At 35.5% G+C, this 17,109-nt stretch overlaps 1 protein-coding gene across 1 annotated transcript; it reads left to right on the forward strand.

Moving 5' to 3' along the window:
• The first annotated feature begins 7,357 nt into the window (after positions 1-7,357).
• On the forward strand, positions 7,358-16,469 carry LOC132286868 (transmembrane 9 superfamily member 3-like). The gene is made up of 7 exons (XM_059789278.1): positions 7,358-7,613; positions 10,714-10,754; positions 10,854-11,439; positions 11,539-11,676; positions 11,779-11,935; positions 12,968-13,452; positions 16,027-16,469. The coding sequence occupies exons 1-7, from the start codon at positions 7,465-7,467 to the stop codon at positions 16,244-16,246; spliced, it is 1,776 nt and encodes a 591-aa protein (XP_059645261.1). The 5' UTR covers positions 7,358-7,464; the 3' UTR covers positions 16,247-16,469.
• The last annotated feature ends 640 nt before the right edge of the window (positions 16,470-17,109 follow it).

The raw sequence follows: 17,109 nt of genomic DNA on the forward strand, positions 1-17,109 counted from the left end.
AATAATCTGATTGAAAATAAATACAGATAAACAAAGAGTCCCTCTAAAAGAGAAGCAACGGCACAAAATAATAATTTGATTCACAAAAACTAGAGAAGTGACTTATCTTCATCCTATCCAGAGTCACAAAAAAACCCACTTCTTGGAAATCCAATCTGAAACGGAGTGGTGGAGGTCCTGGTAGGAAATATTAGATTTGGAATGATTAGCGGTTAAGAAAAAAGAAAGATGCTGATGAAGATACACATATGGAAATAAAGAAAGGAAAAAAATAGATATGTCGGGTTTAACACAAAAAAAATGGGTATAATCTATGTTATGTATTTTTTTAAGTTTAAAAAAGATGTTAACCTCTTATTGGGACACATTAGTGTACATGACACAATTTGTCTTCATAGTATTTTCCTATGTTATATATGTAGTATTTAGGGCTAGTTTGGTTGGAGGGTTTAGGCAACATGTGTTGGTTCATGGTATTTTCCTATGTTATATATGTAGTATTTAGGCCTAGTTTGGTTGGAGGGTTTAGGCAACATGTGTTGGTTTTGTTATCCTCCTAAAAGTGAGAGGAAATGGAAAGAAAAGAGAATAATTTTTAATGAAACTTTGTTAATACCAATATTATTTTTATTTTTATAAAAATAAAATCTATAAAAATGGATATAATAGTAAATTAATTAAAATAATTTCATTTACTTTGTTAATCAATCAAACATAATAAATGATTATCAAAATATTCTCACTCCTTTCTTAATCAACCAAACATAATAATGTAATCATTTTTTTTTTCCCCACTAATCCTTTACCCTTGAGTTAAGTTTTTATGGATTGAAATTAGAGTAAATGGTAGAATACTCACTGAACGAAAAACCCTCAACACAATTTTAATTTCACATTAAACTCCCTTATACGGTTATACAGTTCCTTTTTAGCAAATTAACTCCCTCCACTGTTACTTCATCAAGTGACTTTGACAATGACAAAATTACTCTTTTTACAATAAATTCTTTTAAACTATTAATCTTTTACAATAAACCCCACAGAATTTTTTTTTTTAATCAAAAACCCCTCTCCATCTTTCAAAGTAATGCAAAATACCCGTTTACTATCAGACAATTGTTAAGTCTCTATTAATTTACTAAAACACCCCTAGTAATGACCTTGAATAAAATAAAATAAAATAAATGTGTAAAATAAGAATAACTATTCCAAACCGATTGATATTAAATTTAATTTTTGAGTTCATTACTAGAGCATTTTGTGTGTGGGGGGGGGGGGGGGGGGGAAGGGGGTTTTTTGCAATTTGTTTGTTTGTTTGTTTGTCATGAAAGAAAAAGTAGTAATTCTACATTCATATATAGGTTTTTTTTGGCAACCCGAGGGTTCCAACATGGGTATAGTTACCGAATCGATAAGCCCAACTGGTACAAACTCACTTGGGGGAGGTCAGAAATTCGAATCTTGATGAAAGTACAAATTTTAGTCATATCATTCAAAAATTATGTTACATTTATGATTTGCAAAAAATTTACTATGTCTAAAAAACATCACACCATAAGGAGAATTCAAAATAAATAAATATCACATCCCTTTCATGCACTAAGGCAACATAACACATACAAAATGTATTAAAATATCTCCAAAATTTGTCAGACACGCTACCCATCACTTAAGAAACAAGGTATTGTAAAAAAAATATATATAACATGTTAAGAATGGTCAAGCATTTTTTTTAAAAGCATTTTTGACATAAAGGTATAGTCATGTGAATGGTGTGACGGTGCGAGCATGATTTGCAACCATGCATTTCACTAATCAAAACATACATTGGGAGTTTATTTTATTTTATTTTATTTTTGATTATTATTTCAAATATTTGAAACACACAAAGAGTAGGATGGTATGATTTGTTGGATATTTAACTCAGTAACTATGACAAATAAATCTACATGATAATTATAATTTCAAGTGTAATCGAATTAACTTGATTTAATAAGGCAATTTTTTGTTTGGCAATTCAACCGAACTAACTTGATTTAAAAAGGGTTTTTTTTTTGGTAAGTCAAAGATTCTATAAAAAAAAACCACGAACAATCCATGTTCGTAGCTGGATGCATGAACCTGCCATGAGCTGAATATGGGATTAATAAAAATGAATTATGAGATGATAATGATATTACTTAATTCATGAAAGACTTGCAAAAAAATAAAATAAAAATAAATAAATTTTTACGTGGGATTGTGTTTCGCGATTCCAACCAACAACAATGTCAATATGTATTACTTACCTAACTCTTTGGATATTTATTTATTCATTATTATTATTATTTTACAAATAAGTCAATAGACAGATTATACAGAGTATAAGTCAATTCAAATTTATATATATTATCAGGACATCCATATAATGTCATCCCAAAGACCCTTTTTTTTTTTTTTTTTTTTTATTTAATTTTTTTACCCCCGCAAGAAAAGCGCCAAAGCCAAACGGCATCTACAAGGCAAAGAGCAAATAGCATCATCCAACATGAACTGCAAACATCACAAAAAAAAAAACAAAAAGCTAGCTAAACCAAACTAACATCCAAGTTAAGATCGCAGTCTTGACAACAACTTAAGTCTAAAAGGTGTCAATAATTGTGGGAGTACTTGTACCCACAAGTAAAGCTAACTGAGTCGCAAATGACTGAAATGATTCCGAGGTATAGGAATCCGCAAGATGAGCCTTAGACTTTTCAGAAGATTCAGATCGCCGACCAATCGTACCACCAACAACATTCATAACAACCGTTTGAACCACATCATTTGCAACCAAAGCCTTAAACTTCTTCTCCCCTCTCAAACAGTCGCCTGAAGAACCACCCGAGTTAGACTACATACGCTTCCTACCTTTTTGAGCTGGTAAGGAAGCTTGGCTGTGAGAAGTAGCAGAGGAATCAGAAGTAGACCCAAATATTGGTTTTGCCCGACTTTTACCCTTCTTCCAGCCTTTTGACATTTCATCCCATCGTTGCAAAGGAAGAATCCGACCTTTAATAGGAAAAGTAACAGGTTCCGAAACTATAAGTTCCTCATTATGTGCCGACGCCACATGGCTCTGCGATGAAGAACCTGGTAGTAAGCCGACTTTCGTTGGCACACCAGAAGGACAAACAAATGCACCCTAACGTGTGTCCTGAGCCCACAAAACAACCCCTGTTTGATAAAACCCCTAACCACTCGACAAGTCCCCAAAACCTATACCCCCCACCTTGCATAACGAACCACCAACGCTCGAAAGAGCAACCACCTCATTACCCAATTTCTCACCCAGAGGAAACCCCTGACCACTAATAGGTATACCAAACGAAACACAAGGATCAACCTCCTAACCAGGAATCCGGCAAAACATAGAAGAAGATTTAGACCCAACAATACCCTCCACATCATCGACATCTCCGTCTTCCACATACAACAAATTCTTAACATGTCCTTCACTAATTAAATCCACCCCATCCTGCTCCAAATTCCAAAGATCTTTGCCCAAAAAACCATCAACACCCAGCCAAGTCCCATAATCCGTAGGAGCCCCAGGACCTACAGAGATCCCATTAAGACAAGATTTCCACTGGCGGCCAATTATATTACACGGAAAACAAAAAATTGACAACTTCTCATAGCGAACCAGCGCCCTGAACTATTCACCCATCAGACTGGTAAGAAGAATATGCCGCCGAAAAGGCTGCGTAATATCTATCTCCACCCGAATGCGAAGGACACGACTAACAGCTATCACCAATTCCTTCCCTTCATTCAAACCTTTATCCCGCAACTCAACTTTCAAACATCGACCAAAAGAAGTGGCAATTTTTTACCCAACTTTCTTCGACAAGAGATTAGCATTCACATCAATAGTTAGATCCAAAACGGAAAGACCCAGAAAGGAATATCATACACTAATAAAATCTCCTCCTATTCCTTAAGCACCACCAAATGTCTATTAAATAGCCATGGACAACTATCCAGAATACTTTGACGAATAGAAGCATCCGGAATAAGTAGTTGAAAAAGATTGCGCGCCGCCTTAAAAATTTGTAACCTCTTAACTAGAGGTTGCTGTTGCTTATCTTTTGACCACAATTTATTAAAAAGCTTACCAAAGGTAAACTTTGCCCCTGCCAAAGTCGTAGTTGTACAGGCCCACACCTTTCCAAATAGACTAGATCGATAAATCTGGTCACTCTGGGCAATATCTTCCATCGACAACTGGATTGGCTCATTTTCCTTCTGAGTCAATGTCAAACCTTGAAACTGATCCAGAATAGTTGATTTCATCTCCATCCTACAAAGAATAGCCCAACAAAAGAACACAATGGACCCTATTGCCCACCACTAATATCTCCCAGCCTATTTAGAAACAGAAACAAAAGACTCAAAGGAGAAATACACAAAGAAAAGGGAAAACACACGTGGGAGAAGAACCCAAGAGACTAAGAACAGAGGACCACACGCAACAATAACATGAAATAAATAAATAGGATCCAAACTGTCTAAACCAGAAGCGTATCTATTATGCCAAGCCAGCGGAACCACACACATCATAACAATTCGTACAAAATAAAGCTATAACACAGTAAAACGCATACCTCGAGAGTAAATATGTAGCACCGCCTTAGATATTGGGTGAAAAAAAGTCGAAGGAAAGGCCCCACAGAAAGCAAGTAATATCAACAAAAAATCTTAAGGACACGTCATGCCTAACGTTACAAAGTTGGCCACTAAAAAACCAGAAGACGACCACCAAAGGCGACCCAGCCAAAACGCACCGATCATTCCCACACAGAAGAAGCAATGACAACAGATGCCAACGGAATACGTATCAACATGAAATTCACCCGCTAAGTACTCCCAACAAGAAAGCTCCAGAAATGATCAACCTTATAGATCCACTGCCAACAACCCGAGATCTGTAAAATAATGAGGTCCATCCACGGAGTTGATCTCCACCCCGAGCGTTCCAAAAACCACCACCGCCACACTTCTTCCCATCCGGAACAGCTCATCACCTGTCAAGAAAACCCTAACATCAACTAACCCATAGTCAGTGATGGAAGCCGTCGCCACCAAGATCGCGTCTACGACGCCCTTCTCCATCGGCTTACAAACAAAGACAGTGAACGCCTAATCAACTCATCATAGGTGACCAAAAGAAGACACAACCATATCCAAATCCAAACAAGACTCAGCCAATGATTAAGACCGCCACAAAAACCACTGACATGAAACAAACCAAAAGGAAAATAAAACATAATACATAACAAAGGCAAATAACTCCAACAAATCCACAAAAGTATGGTAACTTTAGCAAGCATAAGACGAAATCTATAATAACTACAGACCAACGCCATATCTCCTAAGACAGATCAACACACCCAACATAAAGATGGAGAAAGAACCCAAAATATCCCCAAACAAGACAGACACAACCTTCTCTAACTCACACGTTCAACTCAGAAAGAGAACCATACCATTGATCAATTAAGCACCTCTAAAAAGATCACGATGAACGCAAACATACAACTCTCGATGAAATGAGACAATCTCTATACATAGAAAACCTTGACAAGAGCGAGGAAGCGCCACTTCGTGAGTAATATCCAAATACAGATTCCAAGTGTTACTTCATCCCAAAGTCTTTTACTCCTATTAACTTTTTTTTCTTACCTTTTCCCAGCCCCATTACAAAATTTTATTTTCTTTTATTATTAAATTAGAAATTAAGCAACGGAAGATTTTAATGGTGAGAATTTTCAGTATATCGTTAAAGCTTGAAATAAATCGGTCATTTCAGTTAAAAACATAAGAATATCTCTCTTAATTAATATGATAAGGTGAGAAAAAACATCCTTAATGTTTTAATTTTGGACAAATAATATCCCTATAATTTATTTTGGGTACATAACTCCGTTAAGTTTGGAAAAATAAGCAAATAATGACTTATGTTGTGTATATAAGTCCATTAAGTTTAAAAAATGAGTAAAAAAGAAATTTGAATCATTATTAAGATATTAAATTTTGAAAACACTCTTATCTCTTTCGATAATACTCTTATAAGGGCAGGGTGAGAAAAACACCCATAATGTTTACATTTTGGGCAAATAACACCTTTATCTTTTATTTTGACTATATAAGTTCGTAAATTTGAAAAAATATGGCAAAAAATAGTTTGGGGTTATTGTTTCGTTAAAAATTTAGTCATATTCATTGCATATTACATGTTTATGATATAAATTTTAAAAAATATAATTGTCTCTTCCGATAATGCTATATATATATATACTTATCACATTTAAGTAATTTTTTTACCCCTTTTTTATTAAGTTATAGAGGGATATTTTAGTCATTTCAGTATTTAGGTATTATTTGCACCAAAATTGAATGTTAAGGAGGTTTTATAATGCACAGGGGGGGTTATATACTCTATATACATACTATAAGGGTGTTTTTTTTTTTTTTTTTTTTTTTTTCATGCAACCTTATATTATATTTATAAAAAGAGGGATAATTTAGTTCTTTAACATTTAATTTATTTTTTACCTATTTTTTTTATTCAATTATAGAAGGGCACTTTAATATTTTCAGTGTTCAGGTCATTATTTGCTCCAAAATTGAATATTAAAAACTTTTTTAAACGTATAATGAATACACTCTGTATGCATCTCTATGAGTGCTTTTCGCTCGCGTCTCTATTTAATATTCAAACTCTTCGAGAAATTTTATTTGGAACAATTGTAAGGTAGCCAAATTTCTAACATGTCCATATTTTGCAATATGCATTATCTAATTATTATTATTATTATTATTTGAAAAAATAGATTATCCTTCTACAATTTGAATGCCTTATTTGAAAAAAAATTCGAAATGGAATAATGGATAAAAATAAGGATATATATCTTAAGAGAGAGAGAGCAATTTCAATAACCGACCAAGTAATAGACTAAATATTTCATCCCTTATCTTATTCTCTTTGTGAAGCTTTTATTTTGTTTTATTTATTTTTGATAAGTATTCTTTTTGTGAAGTCTTTGGAATCAAAGCGAGAGATTTGACTGGGAAATATCTAAATTCATTAATTATTTAAATCATCTTATTTAGTCCGTATTTGTTATTTATCATTAATTTATAATGTAGTCAAACTATTGAAATGAGTGACAAAATTAATAATGAAACTTACATTAATTTAATAAATATTTTTCCTTTTAAACCTTTTTTTTTTGTTTTCTCTGTTTACCGGTTGGCTATGTCGATTGTTTTCCACTCTCAAAAAAAAGCGCGTGGAGCTTCAAACCCTTTAATAAATCTTTCCCCATTGATCCAACCCGATTCTGGGGTCTGGACTGCCCTTACAGAGTTATCGAGATCTATTTTCTTCAGTTCTCTAAAAATCTCTCTCAAAACACTCGTTGTACTTTGAAGGTGCCTGGTATGGAGAAGACGATGGCGTGGCTTGTCCTTGCCCTTCTCTTGATTTGCACTGCAACACAAGTAAGATCGGATGGTTCTGATCATCGATACAAAGCTGGAGATCAGGTCCCTCTCTACGCCAACAAGGTCGGCCCTTTCCACAATCCCAGGTATCGATCTCTTCCTCTCTCCATCACGATCCATCACTTATCACGTGATATATCATGAAATGTATGTATGTTCTTGTTATGGGTTAAGATTTAATTTTGTGGATCTGTTGAATATTTGGTTTATGCCCAAATTGGATCGTAGATAGATCCAAACAAACTTCTGTGTGCGTGCGTGAGCTCTATATGTTTTGTGTATATGTATATGGTCTGACCAGTGGAAAGTTTGGGTGCTGTTGTCGAAGCCATATCCGTCGGTGTGGAAAGATGAGTCAACCATATCAGTATGCCCTTCTTCAGTGGATTAAGTGTGTCGAATACAACTTGGTTTGACTTTTTTGCTGTTTGATCTCGATTATCTATTTTAACAATGTGGAAATCATTTGAAATTTATTGATAGCAAGTCAAGCTAGTTTTCTGTGCACTCTTCATATGAATATGATGCATAGGCTTTCGTAGGTTTTAATTTTATGCAGCTACTTCAGTACTTGGAAATTGAAATTGATGCAACAAAGAGAATGGAGACTGGAAGCTCAAATTAGAACAATTAGATTTTGGAATGGTTATGTTGTTCTTCTTAACTATGCAACTCCCAGGTACCTGAGCAAGTGAAATTGATGCGTTGAGAAAATAGAGATGACGTGCAAATTAGAATCAAAAGATGACAGAGAAGAGAGGGGAAGGGGGGGGGGGGGGGTGTTTGCAGGTGAGGAATGGACGATGGTTATGTACTTTCATGTGTGTGGTGTGTGTATCAGATTCAAATCATATGAGGAATGGACGATGGTTATGTACTTTCATGTGTGTGGTGTGTGTATCAGATTCAAATCATAATGAACATTTTTGGAAGGAAGGAATGGGGATTTTGCGAGACAAAAAAGTGTCTTTTAATGAAAATTTCGAATAATTTTGAATGTTAGTTTATGAATATTGGGGTGGAGAGCCTTGTAATCATTCGTGTGCTAGGTTTTCATACATGTCTTTGTGCTTCTGTGTGTGAGTGTACAAAGCAACAGAAAAAGAAGTGTATGTAATGTGCATATGTATATCATATTAAAGATCAACTTGCTATGCTTATAACAATAACATCTAATGGAGCCATGTTTCGCCAAGGATGTAGTAGGATGATGTCCATCCATTCCCCCATTGGTTGCCAGTTGTCGAAGTTAATATGTGATTAAGAACCTTCAGAATGTCCCAGTTAAATATATCTTCTACTTTTGGGTTTAATGTAGCAAGTTTATGATTAACTCATTAAATATGTACTTTTGAAAATGAAATTTTGTAAAAAGTAAGGAGATTTGTTATATGTAAGATGAATGGTTTACTTACCATGATTAGCCAGATCAAAGTAATTTATGGACAGAGATAAAATTAACCCATAATGAGTTCGTCTTGATGGCATGTTTTCTTTTTGTTTATTTTTTTTTTCCTCAAAAGGAGCTAAATCATCAGTGTTCTCCACCTCTTTTGGGCAGAAAACTGACACATTTGATTAAGCATGCAACATGAATACACATCCCCAGGTGGAAGAGACTTCTAGGTACAATCCATGTCTCTTAATCAAGAAACTGAGCTCCGTGTCACCTGATATATGGATCAAAGACAATAACATCCATTATCCAAATTATAAATTTGGATAATAGTATGAGCATCTCCAAATACCCATATTTTTATACCTTTATGATAAATTATGTCCAGCATGCCTGGCATCAGTGGCACGTGCCTTGAACCATCAGACATTCTTCTCTAAGGTCTTGAAGACCTTTATTGATCCTCACTCCAATTGAACTCCTTGGCTAAGTGGTTTACTAATAAACAGCGGTCCTTGGTTCATTGTCTTTAATTATTCTTTCAGCATCAATTTGACATGGGTTTCCAAGGGATCACAGATCAAATATGAGTTTTCACAGTCCTTATCTTCCTCAAGTCTGTTGTCAACATTCTAGCAGTTTCAACCATATGAACCACGGTGTCACAGACTAGCAAAGGAACCACAATTTGCAAACTTAACTATGTTTGACTTAAAAGACCAATAAGAAAGACTTCACCCTAGCAGGTTTTTGAGTTAGGGCAGTGGAATGTATTCCAACCATCCCAAATATTTGCCATGGGGATTTTTGTACAGTTTGGTGGAGTGACGATGGCTCTGCCAATTTTTCTATTTATTTGCTCATGAACCCCATATTGGGTCATAGATGATCTTCAGGTCTCCTTTCTTGAAGCAAGTAATTGGCGTTAACCCCCCCACAGTCAACTGCCAAAGCTATGAATTTGACCTTAATTCACTTTCCAGTTATTTTGATGTAGAAAATTTGGAAACTCATGAATCAACTTAAATGGATCTTAAAATGAAGTAGAAGTGAATTCTTTGCTAGGTTGAAGAGTTTGAATTGTAAGAATAGTGATTAACATCATAAGGATGTGAAGAAGAAAAGACCGTCTATCAATTGACCTATCAATAAGATTCTGAAATAATTGAAATTTCAATCAGTAGGAGAAGAGGAAGCCACTCTAATTTAATCATGGCAGTATAGACGAGGGAAATTACAAAACTAATGTCAGTTGGAGATGGAAATTTCCAACGAGTTTCCAAGGTCTAAGGGCATGTTGAGACATGCTTTTCAAAGCATGCATCTTTCGTAAAAGTAGACTGGTCTGCATAAAGATTTGAAGGATGAAGTGAATATCTGACCCCCCACCAAAAAAAAAAAAAAAATCCACAAAACATACTGTTAAATTCTAAATTGAACTTGCTAGCAAATGTGCTTTAATGTATTTTCTATTTATTTATTTATTATTTTTCTATTTGCAAATTCGAATTGAGCTGCGGACAAGGTTTTCATGTCTGAGTTGTTTAATGGAACTTCCAGAACATATTGCTATTCACTTTTTTATTTTTATTGTTAACAATGGTCCAAGTTTCTTGAATTTAGGTGTTGCAAGGTTAAATATTTTTTATACATTTGATTTAACTTGTATTTCTGCAATAAGGTTTGGATAATTTAAATGGTGAATGTTAAAATTACTTGATATATTTATATTTATATTTGTCCCGATGATGGGCTGATGGCATTTTTGCCTTTTGTGTTTGCAATTTCAGCGAAACATACCGCTACTTCGACCTCCCTTTCTGTTTGCCAGGTTTGCAATTGGTCATCCTTTTGTTTGTTTGTCGTTTGCGATTTGGTTTTATATGTGGAAGTTTACATTGTTGATTGGATGTTGGGATGTCAATGGCAGCTCATGTGAAAGAGAAATCGGAGGCTCTTGGTGAAGTTTTGAATGGTGATCGTTTGGTCAGTGCTCTCTATAAACTTGACTTTTTAGTTGATAAGGACTCTGAAATTATTTGCAAAAAGAAGCTGACAACGAAGGAAGTTGCTCAGTTCCGAAGTGCTGTTACAAAGGACTACTTTTTCCAAATGTACTATGATGACCTGCCACTCTGGGGTTTCTTAGGGAAGGTTGACAAGGAAGGCAAAGCTGACCCCAGCGAGTACAAATACCATCTTTTTAAGCATCTTCTCTTTGAGATCCTTTACAATAAGGATCGTGTCATTGAGATTAATGTACGAACTGATCCTAATGCCCTTGTGGACCTTACTGAGGATAAAGAAGTTGATGTTGATTTCATGTACACCGTCAAGTGGAAGGAAACAAATACTCCTTTTGATAAGAGGATGGAGAAGTACTCTCAATCTTCTTCACTACCACATCACTTGGAAATCCATTGGTTCTCAATAATTAACTCCTGCGTCACAGTTCTCCTCTTAACTGGTTTTCTTGCCACGATTCTCATGCGAGTCCTGAAGAATGATTTTGTTAAGTGAGGAATACTTTCCATTTGTTATCATCTGCTTCTACACAAACATGTATGTTTGGAATCTTACTTCGTTTTTGTGTTTATTTTGTTATTTGTATAAAGGTATGCCCATGATGAGGAGGCGGCTGAAGACCAAGAAGAAACTGGGTGGAAGTACATCCATGGCGATGTTTTTAGGTACCCAAAACACAAGTCTCTGTTTGCTGCTGCCCTTGGTTCTGGAACCCAGCTATTTGCCCTGTAAGTATGTCTATTAAGATGTTCTATTCAATTAAGTTTGGCTCAATTGATCATGTTGCTCAACATTAGTGCAAAATTTAATCTTATGTGCTGTCTTTTCAGTACATTATTTATCTTTGCACTTGCTCTGGTTGGTGTGTTCTATCCATACAATCGAGGAGCGCTGTTCACTGCACTGGTTGTCATATATGCACTTACATCTGGGATAGCAGGCTATACTGCAGTCTCTTTCTACTGTCAGCTAGAAGGAACAAATTGGGTATGTGGTCACGGATTCTATTTTGCTTGCCTTTTTGTAGATTTTGTTGTTTGAGTAAATTTTTTTTCCTCATCTCCAACTTGCATAATTTTATAGAAATTTCATTTAGTATTGCGTATTGTACTCCATTCGTTGGTATGTGTAACCTGTACAACTTCTGACTCTTTAATGAGTTCTTCTTGTTACTTACCAAAAAATACAAGAAAAAAGGAACAAATTATTTGCTTGAAGTTTGTCTTTTTATGGCTCTTAATGATTCCCGTTTGATTATTGAATGAGAAGTAACACAATTCAACTATAGGAAATTGTGTTCTCTATTGTGTTTGGACCATTGGAGTACAACAGAACTAGAGTTGAAAGAACCAGGATTTCATTGATAAATGTTCCAAAATGCCCCAATTTTTATCTGTTTGAAATGATAAGATAATTTTTCTTACAAATATGTACTGGTCACATTTTAAGCATAATCAAGTTGCAGGATGTTTTCATATGGGATAAAGGCAACGCTGATTATGATGAAGAAGAAGTTGCCCGGTGTTTATACCCCCTTCATACCCGCATAAAAATGCATTGTGTTAAGAGCACATAATGTGAACACCGTGCTTCTATTTTCTGGCTTATCTTTTTGAGTAGTTGAGATTGAGAACACATTCTACTGGTCTCCAGGATGCAGTAAATTCACCTAGGTTGTTCTTTTTGGAAGTTAAATGGGGTGTTCAAGTATCCCCTGTTTTAGATTGCTGCAATAAGCAATACCATTTCAATGCCATTGTAATAATCACGTGATATTCATTGGTCTGGGTATCTTCCTGGTTCCATTCTTATGATTAGCAATCAACATCTTCGTTGTTGTCGGCATATTATCTCCTTGCCATTTATTTTATATAAATGGAGTCAGCCACATGAATGCTCTCTCTCTCTCTCTCTCTCTCTCCTTATTACAAGTTATTTTCGCTATTATATTAAATAATGAATCGTAAAAAATTTGAAGTGAGAATACGCTGATCTAATGTTCCATTTCTGACTCAACAGGTGAGAAATTTGCTGCTGACTGGAAGCCTATTTTGCGGACCCCTGTTTCTTACATTCTGCTTTCTCAATACAGTTGCAATTGTTTACAGTGCTACCGCAGCACTGCCTTTTGGTACAATAGTTGTGATAGTCCTCATTTGGACTCTAGTAACGTCACCTCTGCTAGTATTGGGTGGGATTGCAGGGAAGAATAGCAAGGCAGAGTTTCAAGCTCCTTGTCGCACCACAAAATATCCAAGGGAGATCCCACCTTTGCCTTGGTACCGTGGAACTCTTCCTCAGATGGCAATGGCAGGGTTTCTTCCTTTCAGCGCAATTTATATTGAACTCTACTACATATTTGCCAGTGTGTGGGGTCACAGGATCTATACCATATACAGCATCCTATTCATAGTCTTCATTATTCTCCTGATTGTTACTGCTTTCATTACTGTGGCATTGACATATTTTCAACTTGCTGCTGAGGATCATGAATGGTGGTGGAGGTATGTATCATTTTACAGGTTTTTGTTATCTCTTTATCATGGTCAGCAACGTATTTATCATGCTGTGGCACAAGCCGTTAACTGTTGATGTTTTTATTCTTCCAATGTATTTTCTGTTGAGTCGTTTTTCATGAATTCATCTTCTGCGTGATTTCTTTGTATTGAGATATCATTAGTAGATTTTTGCATGGTTCTTTAACATGTTTACAAAATATAGATGAAGTCATTATAATTGCTCACTTCTCTTTTCTTTGACGTTGTTCATTGCTTTTCTTTTACTTTGACCACGCGGTATTTATTTAGTATTATATGTAGCCTTATGTACCTTTGTTTTCAAGTTTAATTAGATTGTGTTATTTCCATGAAGCTTAAAGCAATTTGTAACTCATATGAAAGTATATTTTAATTATATCGGGAAAGTAGTAATGGATGGTGGAGTGAGATTGAGGCATGGTCTTGTTCGTGTGGGGGTGGCCCGTGAAGGAGTTGTTTTCGTACCTTTTGGGGTTGCAGTGAATAACAATGCCTATATAGCAAAGTGGTTTCCCAGAGCGTGGAGTGGTTTTGGACTCTATTTTTGTTGGATTTACATTATCTGAAGCTAAAGTTGCTGGATATGTTTTCGTCTTTGTTACGGTGTTTCTGCTTATGGAGATGGGGAGTAATCATTGGTGTGGGAGGTGTAGGAAATGATTTCATTTCTAGCTTACTTAAAAGGTTGTTTTGCATAAGCTAAAATGCCCTCTTAACTTGCCCTTTTCTCTGCATGAAGAGCAGTAGCTTGGGAAATATTTTGATGATGGATAGCTTAGAGGGAAGAGGTAAAGTTCTGAATTGGTGTTGCAAGTGTAAGAGAACTAAGGAAACTGAATCTCTCTCCTTGTGCATTGTCCGGTGGCTAAAAAACTTTGGGTGTGTCACCTCCTTTGCGGTGCGATATTCTTTCCTAGATTAGTTGATGAGGGGTTGAATAGTTGGCAAGGGGTGTGCGTTGGTAGAGAGCCTGTTTGAAGATGACTCTGTTTTGCCTATATGGTTAAGAATGTGGAAGGAACAGAATAGGCATTCTGTTGATGAGTGGATCTCTAAAATCATTGGTTGCACCAATTGCTATTGAGTTAATTTTTTTCTTGTTTCTCGGGAAGTTTCGCCCTTACTCAATTACTTTGATACTTCATATGGACTTCCTTACACTTTATTTGGAGAATTTGAAGAGAGAAGAATAGAAAGGATAGTGTTTATCGCTTGAGGAGAGAAACGAAAGGGAGGGAATGTGATTACCCCTGCCCGAGAGAAAAGAAAGAAAAGGAATAATAATTTTTTTTTTTTTTTAGTAGGAAGGATAAAACAGGAAATCTCTTATAAGGACAAGGGGCAAGACAGGAATAACAATATCATTTTCCTTTCTTTACTTTTCATTTTTTGAGAAGGAAAAAAAAAAAGTGAGGCTGGAGGGATGCCGATTTCCTTGCATTTCTCTTTTCTCTCTATACAACTCGCAAACAATGCATAATCCTTCTCCATTTCCATCAATCTTTTCTCATCCCTGCATTTTCCTTGGCCCTTGGTGTTTAGCGATATGAATGTATGAGATGTTTTAGGTATTCTTTTTTCCTCTTGTATTTGTTGTCAATACTCAAATTTTGTACCCTAGGCATATTTTAGTGGATCTATTTATTTATACATATAAAAAGAAGATATTGGGGATCTTATTATAGAAACACTGGACTACCAAACTCATACCACGGTTTCTCCTTTCTAGAGAGGTTGATAGTTTTCTACAACTTGGTTTCAATTTGCAGGTTATAACGCATTCAATTTATCAATTCCTGCTAATTGAGTGAAGTTTGCATGTTCTTAGAATGGCTAGTCAGTTTTCTCTAGCCGCCAGGATTGCATAGCGCAGTTGTTAGAAGAGTTAAAAGACTTGATTCCTCCTCTTGTTTTTAAATACTTTACTAGTTATGTTGTTTCATTTCCTTTGAAGGACATGGTTATTAAACTCCATGTTCATCACCGTGAAGGAAAGTCTATTGAACTACTCATTCTGAATAAATATTTAATCTAATTTGTAGAAACCAAAGGCTAATGAACTCATTTATGATTGGTTGTGACAATGGCTTATTCACTGATACTCTTAATCCAGATAATTATATCACTTCAAAGCAAGGGGCCGGCTAATTGTTGCAGCTTGATTGATTTCAGTTTCTTTTCCATGGATCCCTCTTTTATGTTATTTGCTCCCAAGAAATATTTTGGCTTGGTATTTGGGAAGTAAAATTTTCAAGCATTCTGGTTTATGTTGCATTCAAACCACATTTTAGAATTCAAGCCCTTTTCAAAGAGTATCTAGGGAAGGGTAATCTTATACTTTAACTAGTTTTGTTGGGTGATATTATTTGCCAGCTTGTGCTTGGATTCTTAGGAATGGATTTATTATTCCTTTCATTTCGTGATTGATTTTGTGAATCATATTTCATTTATACGGTAAGAAGCTACAAAAACAACACAATTTATGATTTTACGTTTGCTTTTTGGAGCACCTACTCATGTACATTTGGTTGTTACCATCAGGTCTTTCCTCTGTGGTGGATCAACTGGTTTGTTCATCTATGGCTACTGCTTATATTACTACTATGCACGATCGGAGATGTCAGGTTTCATGCAAACTTCGTTCTTCTTTGGGTACATGGCTTGCATCTGCTATGGTTTTTTCCTCATGCTTGGGACTGTTGGTTTCCGTGCTGCACTGTTATTTGTCCGTCATATATACCGCTCTATCAAGTGTGAGTAGCAAGTTGGTCTTTCTGATCAAGAGGTATGTTTTAAGGATTTTTTGGGATTCCCTCAGTGATCAAGGACCATGTAGGACCGTAGGACTTATCCGAAGGAAGCTTGTATTGTTTTACATCAGTACTATGTGGAAAATATTATATTTTAACGTTTTCAGCACAACAATATATATGATATATATATTAGTGTTAGAATTTTTATATGAGATTTTATTGTTGTTTCAATATTCTGAAAGCTAATATGGACTTGTACACGTGAAGATGGCTTCTTGACGTGTTCCTATTTTTATGTTTTTCTTTTTGAGACGAGGGATTAGTACCTGATCAATACCGTGGCTCAATGCTGTATTGCTTTCCACTGTCAATGTTGCCTAAAAAGTTAAATTTTCAGGGAAAATTGCGTGGCTTTTGCTTTTCTTTTTCCCACTTAAATTATGAAAACCAGCTAAGGAACGCATGTTTTTTGATCCTTCTTAAGATCATAATATTTGCTATCTGCACAGCAACCCATCTTTCCATACGGGTACGGGTTTGAATTCAAAAACAGCATTTGGATCATAATGAGAAGGAAAGTATGGTTTTAAGTGCAACTAATATCGGATGTATCAGTTAACTTCTATTTTATTTTTTAAAAAGAGCCAGAGTATACAATTTGAATCATAATGAGAAGGGAAGTACTGTTGGAATCATAAATCATAGTTTGTTGGACCGGTACGGATTGCGACCCATGGTGCTTGCATGGTTGGTTGGAATCATAGTGCTTGCATGGTTGGAATCATAGTTCACTATGTCGTCCGAACGTGACCGATACGGATTGCGACTTATAGTTCGAGCATAGTTGGATTATTTTCAATATAAAGTTGGC

The sequence above is a fragment of the Cornus florida genome, unplaced genomic scaffold, assembly GCF_030987335.1.
Source record: "Cornus florida cultivar Cherokee Brave unplaced genomic scaffold, ASM3098733v1 CherokeeBrave_3.0.0_Hap2_Chr11, whole genome shotgun sequence".
In the NCBI taxonomy this organism is placed as follows: Eukaryota; Viridiplantae; Streptophyta; class Magnoliopsida; order Cornales; family Cornaceae; genus Cornus; species Cornus florida.

What these genes read in the sequence shown, in the direction of transcription:
- LOC132286868 (XM_059789278.1), top strand. Translation starts at nt 7,465, where the DNA reads ATGGAGAAGACGATGGCGTGGCTTGTCCTTGCCCTTCTCTTGATTTGC. An exon ending in CCTCCCTTTCTGTTTGCCAG is followed by an intron (nt 10,755 to 10,853) that starts GTTTGCAATTGG and finishes TGTCAATGGCAG; the next exon opens with CTCATGTGAAAGAGAAATCG. An exon ending in GGAACCCAGCTATTTGCCCT is followed by an intron (nt 11,677 to 11,778) that starts GTAAGTATGTCT and finishes CTGTCTTTTCAG; the next exon opens with TACATTATTTATCTTTGCAC.